Source organism: Lathyrus oleraceus, chromosome 1 (assembly GCF_024323335.1).
Source record: "Lathyrus oleraceus cultivar Zhongwan6 chromosome 1, CAAS_Psat_ZW6_1.0, whole genome shotgun sequence".
NCBI lineage: Eukaryota > Viridiplantae > Streptophyta > Magnoliopsida > Fabales > Fabaceae > Lathyrus > Lathyrus oleraceus.
Window position 1 is genome coordinate 104676729 of NC_066579.1, and position 17335 is coordinate 104694063.

The 17335-nt window shown below is 32.9% G+C and overlaps 1 protein-coding gene across 1 annotated transcript; it reads left to right on the forward strand.

Moving 5' to 3' along the window:
* Window positions 1-13053: 13053 nt before the first annotated feature.
* LOC127094097 (uncharacterized) lies at window positions 13054-14088 on the forward strand. The gene is made up of 2 exons (XM_051032968.1): window positions 13054-13153; window positions 13223-14088. The coding sequence occupies exons 1-2, from the start codon at window positions 13054-13056 to the stop codon at window positions 14086-14088; spliced, it is 966 nt and encodes a 321-aa protein (XP_050888925.1).
* The last annotated feature ends 3247 nt before the right edge of the window (window positions 14089-17335 follow it).

The window sequence follows — 17335 nt, forward strand, 5'->3', positions numbered from 1 at the left end:
TAAGCTTCTTGTAGTTGAAGCATCCCTTCTGGCCATCCTTCTTGTCTTTGGAGCTTGATCCTCTAAAGCCGCTACTTTTGCAGAGAACTTTTTGTTCTTTTTAGTCAGGTACTGAAAACTTTTGATTATAAAAGCCATTTCTTCATCATCAGAATATTCTTTAGAATTTCCTGCATGAGAAACTTCATCAGGTTCCCAAACTTTAGGAGACTTGGCAGGTTGACCAACAGATTTCAAAGCAAGTGACTTTGATTTCTTTGCAGGTTCATCGCCTATGAGATCCATATCATTAATTTGGAGATTGCTTATTAAGATTTCATGACTTTTTTTTAGTCCTTGGCTTTTTGAATGGTTGTCACCTTCAGTCTACATTTGGCAGGAAGACTCCTAAGAATTTTCTTGATATAATCATAAGTTGTATAGCTCTTATTTAAAACTTGAAGTCAAGATACAAGAAGTTGAAACCTTGAGAGCATGGTTTCAATGTCTTCATTTTCCTTCATTCTGAATAGTTATACTGTTGGACCAAGAGGTTAGCCTTTACGTTTTTTACCTGCTGATTGCCTTCATAGGTAGCAACCAAGGATTCAAAAATAGATTTAGTAGTAGATTTGTTGATTATTTTGAGATACTCGGAATGGGGTAGAGCATCTACCAGAATTCCACACACTTTGTGATGTTTTTTGTAGGTCTTATTTTGAGCATGAGTAAGGCTCTTTCCTATCAGCCACCATTCCTACTCCATCAACAGGAATATTGATACATCTTCAAGGATATCCCACAGCTTATCATCAACACCTATGATGTTGGTGTACATCTTACTTTTCCGCCATTCAAACTCAATATAATCTCGACCGAAGTTGGAGGTTTAGAAGTATAATTTTTCTTTTCATATGTAGTATAATCATATCTTACAGCAGTGTTTCTAGGACTAGAGGTTTGAGATGCATTGGTCATGTTTTTCTCTCAGGATCTTTTAGGAACCACTGTTATGTGTTAAAGCACAGACGTTGCTCTGATGCCAACTGAAGGTGCGAAAAACACAAGAATGGGGTTGAATTGTGTTAGCTTTTTCTTTATTTTCTTTAAGTCTCTTATCATATTTTGAATACAAGGTCTAGAATTTGATACTTAATTAAGAGTTTGCAATGGGTGAAGCAAGTTCAGAGAGAGAGAGAGATCTATCATGTTTCCTCCCACAAATCGAGAGTAGTCCAATCCCCTTGCACTTCCAAGGGATTTCACTATAATCACAACTGATTACAATTTGCTCAAGCCCACATGCAACATACTTCCAATGCTCAAAAACACAAGTAAGAGACTTCTAATGCTCAAGCACACAACAAGAGACTTCATATTCTTAAGCACTTAGCAAGAGACTTCAAATGCTCAAGAACGCAAGCAATAGATTTCTTACAATCTAAGTCACAAAGAAAAGATTGTTTGTTTCTTATACTGGATATACAATTAGAGGTGTAAACAAGATACAAAACACTAAGACTCTTTAAGACTTAATAATTTCTAAGATGTAGAAATGATAAAAAAAATTCTAAGTTAAACTTGTGCTTTTGTTTGAATGAGAAACAAATATTTTATTGTCAATAGTTCATTGTAAGTGCTTCATGTCCTCAGCTCCTTACATAGAGAAATATAAAAGAGTCGTTGAAGAGAACAAGTGAGTCTTCAAGAAGCATGATCAGAGACGTTGGAATATTACTTGATATGGTTAATCCCTTTGAAAAAAAATTGAAATCCCTTTGCTTCAAGAGGAATTATTCATTGCATTCCAGTTGTCTATGACGATTTTTGTTTAAATCTTCACGTGATCAGAAGAAGACAAATGGATCTTTAAGTCTGAAAGTGGCCTATCAGAGTCTCATCGATCCTTGCATTGACTGGCCTCAAATTCTGATAGTGACCTATCAGATTCTTCTTGACCCTTGTGTTGACTGACTTCATAGTCCGAGTCTTCAGAGTCTTAGCTTATGATCCTTCGAAGTATGAGTCTTCAAAGGCTGACTTTCTTCAGAGTCTGATCTTCAGAAGTTGACTTTCTTCAAAGTCTGAGTCCTCAGAGTCTGGTTTTGATCCTTCAGATTCTGGATCTTTTGAGAAGTTCATTGGACATGGATGGTATGAATATGCAAAATAAATGAAACTTAGATCAAGGGATGTGTTGGGTTTTAGCATTTGTCATCCTCCAAATGTGATGTATGTCTCCTTGTTGAACCATTGATGGGTGGTGTTGGTTGATCAAATCAGATTGAACATAGAAGAAGCTAATAATTTTGATGGATATCCCTTTTGATAGTTTTAGTTTTTCTTATTTAGTGGTTTCAACATTCCAAGTGATGTAACTTGTAATGTGTCCCATTTGATATGATCATGTAACTTGATTTAACTATTGTGATAGTTTGTTAATTGTATGGTATTAGATGTTTAATTATCCATGGGTGATGTTTAATATATACATATATTATAATTCTACAATGTTTATTTTTTTAGGCTTGAATTTTTTGAAACCATGTGCAAAAAATCATAAAATCTATATAATAGAGCTTATAATATTGCAAGTTAAAAAGGCCTCATGTTGTGAAATTGATAGAATAATTAAAACCCTTTCAGACAAAATTATTTAGATTTCAATCACACAAAGAAATTTGATGTGTGGGACAATGAACAATGGCAATCAAATAAATGGCCTTCAACAATAATAATCTTTAATTCCATAAGAAAGGAAATTAACTTGGCGAAAGAAGATAAAAGAAGGTGAGAAACACAAAGGTTTGTTTATCCATTTCGATCAAATGATCTACATCTCGGGAAGAGAGTAGCTCTCCAATTCACTATACTCCAAAAGTTGTTACAATATTACCTAAGTGTTTTCCAACCTCCCTAACTCTCAATATAGGAATCACACAAATGCAATGTGTTTAGAAGTATTGTCTGATCCTTCAACATAACTCCAAAAGTTTCCCTAAACCCACATTTCTCCTTTTAGCTCTCAAGATTGTATCAATACAAAAAGAGATACATGTTTATAATTGCTAAAATCCAACATATACATAACAAAGCCCCAAAACAACCTATTAACAAACGAATCAGCAAACAAGCCTGAAAATATGCCAATGCAAAAGTATGTCATTTTTCCTTCTCTTTTCTCACATGAGGTTTTAAGGTATATTACAATAATATCCACCTTGACTTTAAACCGATGGTGATATCAATTTAACCATAAACCACCTTGTTGCTCTCTACCATGTTGAAACATTATTCAACACCCTTGATCTTGCCACTTCCATCCACTTGTTTCCAATCACCTTTTTCTTCCTAGGAGATATAATAAACATATAAGAATTATTTTTTAAACATCATTAACTCCACCTATTTTTCGAGTGCCTCCCTAAAGGTCTCAATTTCTTAATTTTTCAACCCTTCATTCACATTTGAAGCATACGACTCAATGCTAGCATAATCGTCCATTTAAGATGTTACAATCTCCTTATTTACCTTATCATGAGTCAAATAATAATCAGAGGTCTCTGTAACCGTTCACACATGACTACTAGTATCTATAGTAGGAAACTCCACCTCAAATTAAGTTTTCTCCATCATAGTTTCTAAAAGCTTCATACCTTGGTTTTTACTCTCCTTCCTCTGACGTGACTCTCTGCCAACCAAGTAAACCGCTCTGGCACCATCCTTACCCTGGAAATTAAATGATAACTTGGTAATCTCGTGTGTTCTTATACCTTGTCTTCTATGAAACTCATTAAAGTATTCTGAAATAACATCCAAGTAATCATCATGCATTAAGCTCAAATACCATAACTTATTCTTGTCATGAAAGTCTTCACTAGTTGATAATGAATCAACAATAGCATTTGAACCTTCTAAAATATATAGAGTACATATTTTAGACATTTTAGCTATGATCACTTCATCATAAGAAATGTTCACACCCCACGTTCAACTATAGTGCAATAGCCTAGATCATCAGACATGCTTATGGATAACAAATTTTGCCCGAGTTCTAGAAAATATCTCAAGTTATGAAAAAGAAACTCATAATCATAGAACATTTTATGTCTGATCGTACCAATAACATGAACCTTTCTAGCCTTATTGTAACCAAGGAGAACTACTCCACCTTGATCAAACTTCAAAGTCTCAAAGTATTATTTTCTTGAGCACATGTGATATGAGCAACCTGAGTCTAAGACACAACTATCTTTAGTCTTCAAACTCGACACTACTAATACACTAGCAGTCTTGTAACCATCCTAATATAAGGCAACCATAACTTGAATAGAATCATCCTTGTCCTTTCTCTTAGGAGATTCCCTTTTAAGGTGACCAGTTTTCTGACACTTATAGCATTTTCCCTTTAGCTTGTCAAACCTATTTGATTTGGACATCTCTCTATGCTCACTTCCTTTTCTTGAGTCACTCAAGTCGGCCACACTATCAACAATCTTCAAATATTTCGCTTTTGAAAATTCTTTGGATTTTTTCACCTCCATCTGGACTTCATCCAAAGTAATAATATCTTCCTTACCATAAAGAATGACATCTTTAAAGTGTTAAAAGGATATGGGTAATGATCTCAACAAGAGTGGATCATTGTCCTCATCTTCAATACTAACTTCAATATTATCAAGATCATCAATAATCTTGTGAAATCATGTCAACTGCTCCACTATGGATTTTTTTTCTTCACCATCCGGAATGAATAAAGTTGTTGTTTCAGACACAACCTCTGAGCCAAAGACTTGGTCATATAAAATGATTCAAGTTTTTCCCATATTGCAACCATAATTTTCTCCCTAGAGACTACTCTTAGAAATTTATCCCCCAAGGCACAAGATAATGTCAATCCTAGCCTTATCCACCATCTTGGTCTTCACTACTTTAGTTAGGCGTGCGGGCATCGATATCTCACCCTTCAAAGCATAAATAAACGTCTCTTGAATTAAAATTTCTTGCATTTTTTACTTTCCATAACCCAAAATCATTGTTTCCAGAAATTTTCTCGATCTCCCATTCATCCATGGTGCTAACTTGTAAACAATATTCCTTTGTCTCACATTCTGCGCCACTTGTTGTGAAATTGATAGAATAATTAAAACTCTTTCAGAAGAAATTATTCAAAGTTCAATCACACCAAGAAATTTGTTGTCTGGGACAAAGAACAATGGCAAATAAATGACATTCATCAATAATAACCTTTAATGCAATAAGAAAGTGAATTAACTTGACATAAGAAAATAAAAGAATGCGAGAAACACAAAGGTTTACTTACCAGTTCGATCAAATGATCTACATCAGAGGGAGAGAGCAGCCCTCAAATTAACTATGCTCCAAAAGTTGTTACAAGATTACCCAAGTGTTTCCAAATCTCTAAAACTCTTAATATAGTAATCACACAAACCCAAAGTGTTTAGAAGTAGTGTTTGATCTTTCTAGATAACTCCAAAACTTTCCCTAAACCCTTATTTCTCTCTTTATCTCTCAATATTGTCTCAATACAATAACATAAGAGATACATATTTATAATTTCTAAAATCCAACATCTCCATGACAAAGCCCAAAATACAACTCATTAATAAACGGATCCGTGGACAAGTCTGAAAATATGTTAGTACTGAAATATGTCATTTTTCCTTCTCTTTTCTCACTTGAGGTTTTAAGGCATATTACAACACATCGGGATATGAAAAATATCACCAAAACTCGATACAAAACATGCTTAGTCGAAACTGGTTTATTTCTTAGAAATGATAAAATGATTGTTCAATCACATCATAATATATAATGAAATGACAGCACTGTAACAATTAAATATATAACAATTAAATATGAAGATTTTGATCGTAAGTTTGATTTTACTCACATAATATCTTGAAAATGTAAAATTCTCATTTAATTAGTGGGAGTTTATTTATTTATTGAAAATGATGAATGTATAGATTGTGAGATTGGAAATCACAACACTAGAATTAAATATTGAGTTATGTGATGCATGCAGGGGTGTAGCTTTTTATTGTAAAGAATGTAAAGTAATGAAGTTATTAACTTACAACTGAAAAATTCATATTTATTCACTTGTAACAATCTTTGCAGATCTTAGTTGAGACTGATTTTGCAAATATTATAAAAACATATTAATAAAAAAGAATAATTATATAACATAAATCAAATTAATTATATCTTATTATAATATTAAAAAATGGTATACCTCATCAATAATGAAGTAATTCTCAATTTGTTGAATAAATGTCTCATCCGTTGAGAATTTATAAACTAAAAGTTGATTGAACCTTAGTTTTATATGTCATATTTTTATTCAACAGTGTATCAAGATCATCAGGATAAATCATAAGATTGTTTTCTCCATCTTAATAAAACACGTGTAAAACAAAATTTGTGATTAGAATATAATAACACTCATTATGTAAAATATATTAACAAATAATGTGTTATTGATTAAGAATATTAAACCTCAAACATTGTTTTACACATATCATCGACTATTTTCCTAATAATAGCATCACAATTATCATCCCAAAACACAAATAAATACTTAACATCACCCTTGTTACATATATTTAAACTTTGTATCTGTTTTATATTACATACTAAAGATAATGGTGGGAAGTGAACTTTGATATAAAATATTATATGAATTTAAAATCCTATAAAATAAGTTAACCTTGATATAGGTTGTTCCACTTCTTCTCCACATGCACACTTATACAAATTTTTAAGATCGACTGCTTTTAAAGAACATCTAGTGCAACTATAATAAAACCAACCATACTTTAAAATAGCCAACTTTAAAGTGGTGGCTAAGTAGCTTCCTAAAATCTAAAAATTAAATAAGTAACATAAAATAATATTATATGCTTAATGCAAATATTTAGTTTACACATTGTAACATATATCAGTTTGAGTTTTCATAACTCATATAAGAACATACATCTTGCATTATGAACAAACTTTTTTATAGGTGTATATTGTGAATCACCTTACCAGTTAGACAACAATTTTAATGATTGAGTTGACATTTCATTTTGTTTCAGATTCATGTAAATTATATTTAAATAGTATGGTAAAAAATAAAAAAACATATATATTAGTAATTAAAAGTTGGTAAGGATGACAATGGATAGTGTTTATGCATGCTATTATAGTACCTGCATCCATATCTGGGATTTGAAAAAATCCTTGTATCCGAGTCCATATTGCATGGAGATCCACGTTTGTACTCGTATTCTTATCCTATGAGTATCTAAGTACCACACTCATACCCGTTTATCCATATTTCTAATAAAAAATTAGCAATCAATTACAATTTATCATGTCATTTTAAGTTTTTAACAATATTAATTAAAAATTGAAGGATGTTATTATTGAGTTAAGAAATACACAAACTCTTATATTAAAATGCGTATAATGTTAATAGCGATTTATTCAATAAAATTGATAAACATACATGTGTAAATAATAATAAAAGTAAAAATATATAAATATATATTGTGCAGATATGAGATGGGGTGGGTGTTAAGGTACCCGTACTCGTGCTCATACTCACCTATTTTAGTGGGTATTTGCTCGTGTCGTGCATATATATATATATATATATATATATATATATATATATATATATATATATATATATATATATATATATATATATATATATATATAGAGAGAGAGAGAGAGAGAGATTAACCTAGACTAAGAATGCATCATATAGATTTATACAAAGGTTACATTATGATTGGGAACCAAAACAACCAAATGAAATAACATAAAAGTATAAAATTCGGGCTTATAACCGGTTACATCATTTGGTTAACTGATTACCTTTGACATTATTTCATTTAGTGGGATTTCAAGAAGAATAAAGTAAAAGGAAGGGGGAGAGAGAGAGAGGGAGAGAGAGAGAGAGAGTTTACGACTCTATGTGGAGAGTTTAAAAATTGAATTAGTCAACTAATTACATTTAATAAAAAAAATTATAAAATCGTAATAATTATAGTAATAATTAATTATAATAATAATTACTTAAATCAAGTAGTCAAATAATTATCACACAAAATGCTAATGAAGGGCATTAAAATAGTTGTTTAATTAGTTTAATACATGATTAAAATGTAACTTTTTGTGTGGTAATTAAAATTCTTTTATTAAATGTAGATTGATTCCTTTAACAACAAACTAAATACAATTGTTGTTTGTCGCATAAGGATGGAAATAGATCAGGTTAACTAATAGTGGCTTACTGTCTAATCTACACATACTCATGACAGATCGGTCTTTTTTTAAATAAAAAATAATTAACTTTTTTATAAACCTATTTAATTAAAAAGGCTAAGTCTTAGGGCATAAAAATATATTTTAAACCTATTAGACCGGCCTATTAAAATAAATATGAATAAATATATTATTATTATGTTGTTGTTGGTGTTGCATTTTATACTTTAAATTAAAAATAAAAAATTAAAATCTAATTATTTTGATAAAAAGAAGTTTAAAAAAGTGGACCGAAAGTTCCTTGCAAAAATATCATAAACTATTTTCATAAATTTTCTTAAGAAAATGTTCTCACAAAATTTGTGTTAATAGACCAGTTTAGTTAAAAAAAATGCAAATAAACTTTAAATATTGTTGGTATTTTAATTTATTAATTTATTTAAATATTATTGAAATTAATTATTTATAAATATTAAAATGAAATAGACTTTTAAGTATGTTAACTGATCAATTAAGACTTCAAAAAGGTTGGACCCGAGTATAAATATTCTATTTAAACTTTTATTTTTTTTAATAGGATTTACAAATGTTAAGTCGGCTCAATCGTGTCTAGGGGCGTTCGTGATGCGGTTTGGGAGGTTTTGACGCTAAACATCATCCGAGCCGCAAGAGAAAAAAGTATGTGGTTTGATTTGGTTATGTTGGCTTTTAGAAATAAAATCGAACCAAAACAAATCAATGTGGTTTGAGATTCGATTGACTTTTAGAAATAAAACCGAAGCAAATCAAATCAATGTGATTTGAGTTGTTTCGATTGATTTTTAGAAATAAAACCGAACCAAATCAAATCAATGTGGTTTGAGTTTGTTCGATTTTTTACAAGATTTTTATTGAGTTATACATTCACTTATTGAGAACAACATAACTTTGTGTTTAATCATCAATATATTATCAAATAATAATAAAATTCATCATATTTAGACAAAAAAATCTCATTCAATATACAAACATCATATTAGATTAAAATGGAATAAAAAATAAAATAGTAGCATAAAATAATATAAAAATATTTAAAGAAAAAAGAAAAATGGAGAAAGGATAGATTAGAGAATATGAAAAAGAAAGAATATAAGAGATGCGAGATTAGAGAAGAAATATGCGATAAAAACGTAATTGGAAGAGAAAACAATAACATAAAAATGAGAAGGTGAAAAACAAATAACATAAGAGATGAGAGATTATAGTAGAAGATGTGAGACGATATGACAAAGATTATAAGAAGAATGTACGACACTATTAAGAGAGATTTGAGAATGTTGAAACTAAAACCTTAAATGTCAATTGCTCCACTATGGATTTTTTTTCTTCACCATTCGGAATGAATAAAGTTGTTGTTTCAGACACAACCTCTGAGCCAAAGACTTGGTCATATACAATGATTTAAGTTTTTCCCATATTGCAACAATAATTTTCTCCCTGGAGACTAATCTTAGAACTTTATCCTCCAAGGCACAAGATAATGGCAATCCTAGCCTTATCCACCATCTTGGTCTTCACTATTTTAGTTAGGCGTGCGGGCATCGATATCTCACCCTTTAAAGCATAAATAAACATCTCTTGAATTAAAATTGCTTGCATCTTTTACTTTCCATAACCCAAAATCATTTTTTCTAGAAATTTTCTCGATCTCCCATTTACCCATGGTGCTAACTTGTAAACAATATCCCTTTGTCTCACGTTGTGCGCCACTTGTTATGAAATTGATAGAATAATTAAGACTCTTTCAGAAGAAATTATTCAAAGTTCAATCACACCAAGAAATTTGTTGTCTGGGACAAAGAACAATGGCAAATAAATGACATTCATCAATAATAATCTTTAATGCAATAAGAAAGTGAATTAACTTGACATAAGAAAATAAAAGAATGCGAGAAACACAAAGGTTTATTTACCAGTTCGATCAAATGATCTACATCAGAGGGAGAGAGCAGCCCTCAAATTAACTATGCTCCAAAAGTTGTTACAAGATTACCCAAGTGTTTCCAAATCTCTACAACTCTTAATATAGTAATCACACAAACCCAAAGTGTTTAGAAGTAGTGTTTGATCTTTCTAGATAACTCCAAAAGTTTCCCTAAACCCTTATTTCTCTCTTTATCTCTCAATATTATCTCAATACAATAACATAAGAGATACATATTTATAATTTCTAAAATCCCACATCTCCATAAAAAAGCCCAAAATACAACCAATTAATAAACGGATTCCCGAACAAGTCTGATATGTTAGTACTGAAATATGTCATTTTTCCTTCTCTTTTCTCCCTTGAGGTTTTAAGGCATATTACAACACATCGGGATATGAAACATATCATCAAAATTCGATATAAAACATGCTTAGTCGAAACAGGTTTATTTCTCAGAAATGATAAAATGATTGTTCAATCACATCATAATTACATGGACATAATGAAATGACAGCACTGTAACAATTAAATATGAAGATTTTGATCGTAAGTTTGATTTTACTCACATAATATCTTGAAAATATAAAATTCTCATTTAATTAGTGGGAGTTTATTTATTTATTGAAAATGATGAATATATAAATTGTGAGATTGGAAATCACAACACTAGAATTAAATATTGAGTTATGTGATGCATGTAGGGGAGTAGCTTTTTATTGTAAAGAATGTAAAGTAATGAAGTTATTAACTTACAACTGAAAAATTCATATTTATTCACTTGTAACAATCTTTGCAGATCTTAGTTGAGACTGATTTTGCAAATATTATAAAAACATATTAATAAAAAAGAATAATTCATATAACATAAATCAAATCAATTATATTTTACTATAATATTAAAAAAAAATGGTATACCTCATCAATAATGAAGTAATTCTCAATTTGAATAAATGTCTCATCCATTGAGAATTTCTAAACTAAAAGTTGATTGAACCTTAGTTTTATATGTCATTTTCTTATGCAACAGGATATCAAGATCATCGGGATAAATCATAAGATTGTTTTCTCATCTTAATAAAACATGTGTAAATCAAAATTTGTGATTAGAATATAATAACATTCATTATGTAAAATATATTAACAAATAATGTGTTATTCATTAAGAATATTAAACCTCAAACATTGTTTTACACATATCATAGACTATTTTCCTAATAATAGCATCACAATTATCATCCCAAAACACAAATAAATACTTAATATCACCCTTGTTGACATATATTTCAACTTTGTATTTGTTTTATATTACATACCAAAGATAATTATGGGAAGTGAACTTTGATATAAAATATGATATGAGTTTAAAATCATATAAAATAAGTTAACCTTGATATAGGTTGTTCCACTTCTTCTCCACATGCACACTTATACAAATTTTTAAGATTTACTGCTTTTAAAGAACATCTAGTGCAACTATAGTAAAACCAACCATACTTTAAAATAGCCAACTTTAAAGTGGTGGCTAGGTAGCTTCCTAAAATCTAAAAATTAAATAAGTAACATAAAATAATATTATATGCTTAATGCAAATATTTAGTTTACACATTGTAACATATATCAGTTTGAGTTTTCATAACTCATATAAGAACATACATCTTGCATTATGAACAAACTTTTTATAGGTGTATATTGTGAATCACCTTACCAGTTAGACAACAATTTTAATGATTGAGTTGACATTTCATTTTGTTCAGATTCATGTAAATTATATTTAAATAGTATGGTAAAAAATAAAAAACATATATATTAGTAATTAAAAGTTGGTAAGGATGACAATGGATAATGTTTATGCATGCTACTATAGTACCTGCATCCATATCTGCGATTTGAAAAAATCCTTGTATCCGAGTCCATACTGTTAATTGAAAATTAAAATTCTGTTTTTTTCCCTCCCAAAATTAACAAATTTTATTTTCTTTAGAGTCACTTTAGTTGTAGCTTTTATTCTCAGTGTATAAATACATTTGTATCATCCCAATTCAAGGTTAATGCAAAAATATACTCATCCAAAATATTACTCTATTCTCTCTATTTTTCTCTCTCAATTTCATATTCTCCAATATTCTTTTCTTCCACCATTGTTGAACCTTCAATTTTCAGTTTTTAGTTTTATGTTCCAACATTTGGCATCAAGAGCCTTAGTTATCGATCTTAATCCGTTGCAACAATGGCAACCGTTTCCAATGATCGAATTCCCACCAATCTCCCGATTCTTGATTCGAAGAACTATGATAAATGGGCAAAACAAATGAGTTTTGTTTGGTTATCAAGAGGTGCTTAAGATCGTCGTCAATGGAGTTACACAATTAGGGGCAGAGACTACCGACATTCAAAGAGCTACACACAAAGAAGAGAAGAAGAAGGATTACAAAGCCCTATTCTTGATTCATTTTTGTGTTGATAACGACAATTTAGAGAAGGTTGACGATTGTGAATCGGCGAAGCAAGCATGGGAAATCTTGGAGAAAGCATATGTCGGTGTCGTCAAAGCGATGGTTGTAAGGTTACAAACTTACAAGCGACAATTCGAGTTAACACAAATGGAAGACAAAGAAACGATCAACGACTACATTACGTGCATTACCCGGTTAGTTAATCAAATCAAATCTTGTGGGGAAACGATTCTTGAGCAGAATGTTGTATCGAAAGTATTGCGTTCGTTAACGCCGCGTTTCAACAACATAGTTGTGGCTATTGAAGAATCAAAGGATCTAACAACTTTGAGCAAGGATGAATTGCAAAGTTAGTTAGAGGCACATGAACAAAGGATGGATAAGAGAGGCGCCGACAAAGCCAAAGAGGAGATTGCTTTGCAAGCGCGTTTCAATGAGAAGAATAAGAGGTCGAAAGGAAAATTTGCGGCGAGAGGTAAATCAAATTTTTAGAATTTTGGTTCAAATGATTCGCAAAATTCAAAGCATTCGACGAGTGAAAAAGGAGAATGTAGCTCCAAGGATAGTGGTCATAGCAATGGTTTCAAGAAGCGTGATGTGAGTAAGGTTCAATGCTACAAGTGCAGAAAGTTTGGACACTTTACAAATTCGTGTCGTGGTAAATCGAACGAGAATCACAATAATGAAGTCAAGGTTGCTAGGGAAGAGGTAGATGATGAGGACACACTTCTAGTAATGATCACGGAGGGGAGTTATGGCATTACGGATGTTCCGGGCAGCAGCTACAGGAGTGAAAGTTTGCGGGACAGCAGTTGTATTGTTCCGGAAAATAGCGAGAAAATGCATTCGGATCAAAATGTGTTGGTTACCGTTCGTGATGGAGTCCAAGGGAGAGATGAGTGGTACTTGGATTCCGGTTGTTCAACACATATGACGGGTCGAAAAGATTGGTTTGTGCAAATCAATCAAGCGGCAAAAAGTAAAGTCAAATTTGCCGACGACACCACTTTAAGCGCCGAAGGGGTAGGAGATGTTTTGATCGGAAAGAGGAATGGTGGACATTCGAGGATCAAACATGTCTTGTATATACCGGGAATTAAGTGTAATCTTTTAAGTATTGGCCAATTACTTGAAAGAGGATACAAAATTCGGTTGGAGGACAAGATTTTACGCGTTTTAGATTCAAATGGTGTGTTGATTCTAAAAACGCTGATGGCTGCCAACAGAACCTTTAAGGTTGAGTTAAAGGTTATGGAGCATCGTTGTCTAGCTACCGCGGCAAGTAGAGATGAGTGGTTATGGCATTACCGTCTTGGTCACCTTAATTTTAGGGATCTAAGAAAGTTGCAACAAAGTGAAATGGTAACGGGGCTGCCACACATTAGTATTCCAACTGAATTGTGTGAGTAATGTGTGAATGCTAAACAACACAAGAATGTGTTTAGCAAAGATGCGATTCGAAGAACCAAAGGCTTACTTGAGGTGGTATGTTCTGACGTTTGCGGACCGATGCAAGTAGAGACTTATGGTGGCAATCGATATTTTGTTACGTTCATTGACGATTTTAGTAGGAAGCTTTGGACATATCTTATCAAGAGAAAAGATGAGGTATTTGGAGTTTTCAAGAATTTCAAATCCATGGTGGAGCGCCAAAGCGGTCGGAAGCTCAAAATTCTCAAAACGGATGGTGGAGGTGAGTATGCCTCTAGTAAGTTTGGGAAGTTTTGTGATCTTGAGGAAATTGTACGTGAGGTGGTGCCTCCGTATACACCTCAACAAAACGGGGCTGCCGAGAGGAAAAATCGTACAATAATGAACATGGTGCGTTTTATGCTTTGTGGGAAGAATTTGCCTAAGGAATTGTGGGGTGAGGTCGTGTATACAGCCACCTACTTGTTAAATAGGTGTCCCACTAAGAAGCTGGAGAAACTCACACCGGAAGAGGCTTGGAGTGGCTTCAAACCAAATTTGAATCATTTACGCGTTTTTGGATCGATTGCATATCGTCATGTATCCGATCAACTTCGGAAGAAATTGGATGATAAGGGTGAGAAATTGATATTTGTAGGATATCACTCTACTAGATGGTACAAGTTGTTCGATGGAAGAAATCGGAAGGTCGTCATAACCCGGGATGTGACTTTTGATGAAGTAAAAAATGCAGAAAATGCTGAAGTAACCGGTTACCCAAATAGCAGTAACCGGTTACTCACAGAAAATACAGCAGTAACCGGTTATCCAAATTGCAGTAACCGGTTACACAGAGAAGATTTGCAGCAGCAACAGTTTTTTGAATTCTCTGATCCTGAGGCTAATGACACAGCTGTACCAGCACCTACAGTAGTGCAAAATGATGTTGTTAATGATGGTAGACCAGTGAGGCAAAGAGCCTTGCCTCATAGACTCCAAGATTACGAAAGATTCCAAGATAACGAAGTGAATAACAATGGTGACTTTGTTCATTTCGCGCTTATGGCCGAATCCGAACCGGTAAATGAGGAAGAAGCCTTAAGTGATCTTAAGTGGATATGTGCAATGAAAGAGGAGCTAGAATTTATTGAGAAGAACGGTACTTGGGAGTTGGTCGATTTACCACTTGGAAAGAAACCGATAGGTGTGCGATGGGTCTATAAGGTTAAAGCAAATCCCAAAGGTGAAGTAATCAAGCACAAAGTTCGATTAGTGGCAAAGGGGTTCTTGCAACGAGAAGGTATAGACTATGAGGAGGTATTCGCACCGGTGGCTAGATTAGAGACTATTCGTTTGGTTGTTGGTATTGTGCATAGAAATAATTGGATGGTTTACCAAATGGATGTCAAATCTGCGTTTTTGAATGGTCCTCTTGTTGAGGAAGTCTATGTGGGGCAGCCACCCGGTTTCGTGATAAAAGATCAAGAGATGAAGTATTACAAGCTGCACAAGGCGTTGTATGGTTTGAAACAAGCTCCAAGAGCTTGGAACAAACGTATTGACGGCTTTCTTATTGACATTGGTTTCAAACGATGTGTATCCGAACATGGAGTTTATGTGAGATCGGATACGAATGATGGTGTGATTATACTTTGCTTGTATGTTGATGATCTCTTGATTACGGGCAGCCATGACAAGAGTGTTTCGAGGTTCAAAAGTGAGCTCATGAGAGAGTTTGAGATGACGTACCTTGGTGTCATGAATTACTTCCTTGACATAGAGTTTCACAAGTCAAAAGTGGGGCTGCTTATGCACCAAAGGAGGTATGCTCTAGATATTTTGAAGAAGTGTGATATGGAGCATTGTAATGCTTGTATTACACCTTGTGAGGCTAGAGTGCAGCTGTCCAAAAGTGATGAGGATGATGATGTCGATCCAACGCTTTACCGGAGCTTGATTGGATCATTACGGTATTTGTGCAATACGCGACCGGATTTGGCTTTTAGTGTCGGTATTGCGAGTAGATTCATGGAGAGACCGAAGGTGTCTCACTTGACGGCGGTCAAGAGGATCCTTAGATATGTGAAAGGTACTCTTGGTTGCAGAATTCTCTTTCCCGCATCGGACATGGGGCGTAAGTGCAATCTACTTAGCTACACCGATTCCAATTGGTGCGGAGATAAAGATGACCGAAAATCGACGGCGGGGTACATCTTTATGTTTGGTAGTACACCAATCTCTTGGTGTTCGAAAAAGGAACCGGTTGTAGCACTCTCTTCTTGTGAGGCCGAGTACATTGCAGCGTCGTTAGGTGCGTGCCAAGCTATGTGACTTATGAATCTATTGAAGGAATTGGGATATGGTGATGATGTTGCCACCACACTGTTTGTAAATCTTGCGAAGAACCCGATTGCACACGGAAGGAGCAAGCATATTGAGACGCGGTTTCATTATTTGAGAGAATTGGTTGGTGATGGAAAGCTTAGATTGAGCTATTGCCGAAGCGAAGACCAAGTCGCAGATTTGTTGACAAAGGGTGTGACAAATGATGTGTTCAAGAGGCTAAAGAAGTGCTTGAGCATGGTGGACTTGGAATAACTAAAGTGAGGTGGTGTGTTAATTGAAAATTAAAATTCTGTTTTTTTCCCTTCCAAAATTAACAGATTTTATTTTCTTTAGAGTCACTTTAGTTATAGCTTTTATTCCCAATGTATAAATACATTTGTATCATCCCAATTCAAGGTTAATGCAAAAATATACTCATCCAAAATATTACTCTATTCTCTCTATTTTTCTCTCTCAACTTCATCTTCTCCAATATTCTTTTCTTCCACCATTGTTGAACCTTCAATTTTCAATTTTGAGTTTTATGTTCCAACACATACTTGCATGGGGATCAACGTTTGTACTCGTATTTTTATCCTATGGGTATCTAAGTACCACACTCATACTCGTTTACCCATATTTCTAATAAAAAATTATCAATCAATTACAATTTATCATATCATTTTAAGTTTTTAACAATATTAATTAAAAATTGAAGGATATTATTGTTGAGTTAAAAAATACACAAACTCTTATATTAAAATGCGTACAATGTTAATAGTGATTTATTCAATAAAAGTGATAAACATACATGTGTATATAATAATAAAAGTAAAAATATATAAATATGTATTGTGCGGATATGAGATGGGGTGGGTGCTAAGGTACCCGTACCCGTGCTCATACTCACCTATTTTAGTGG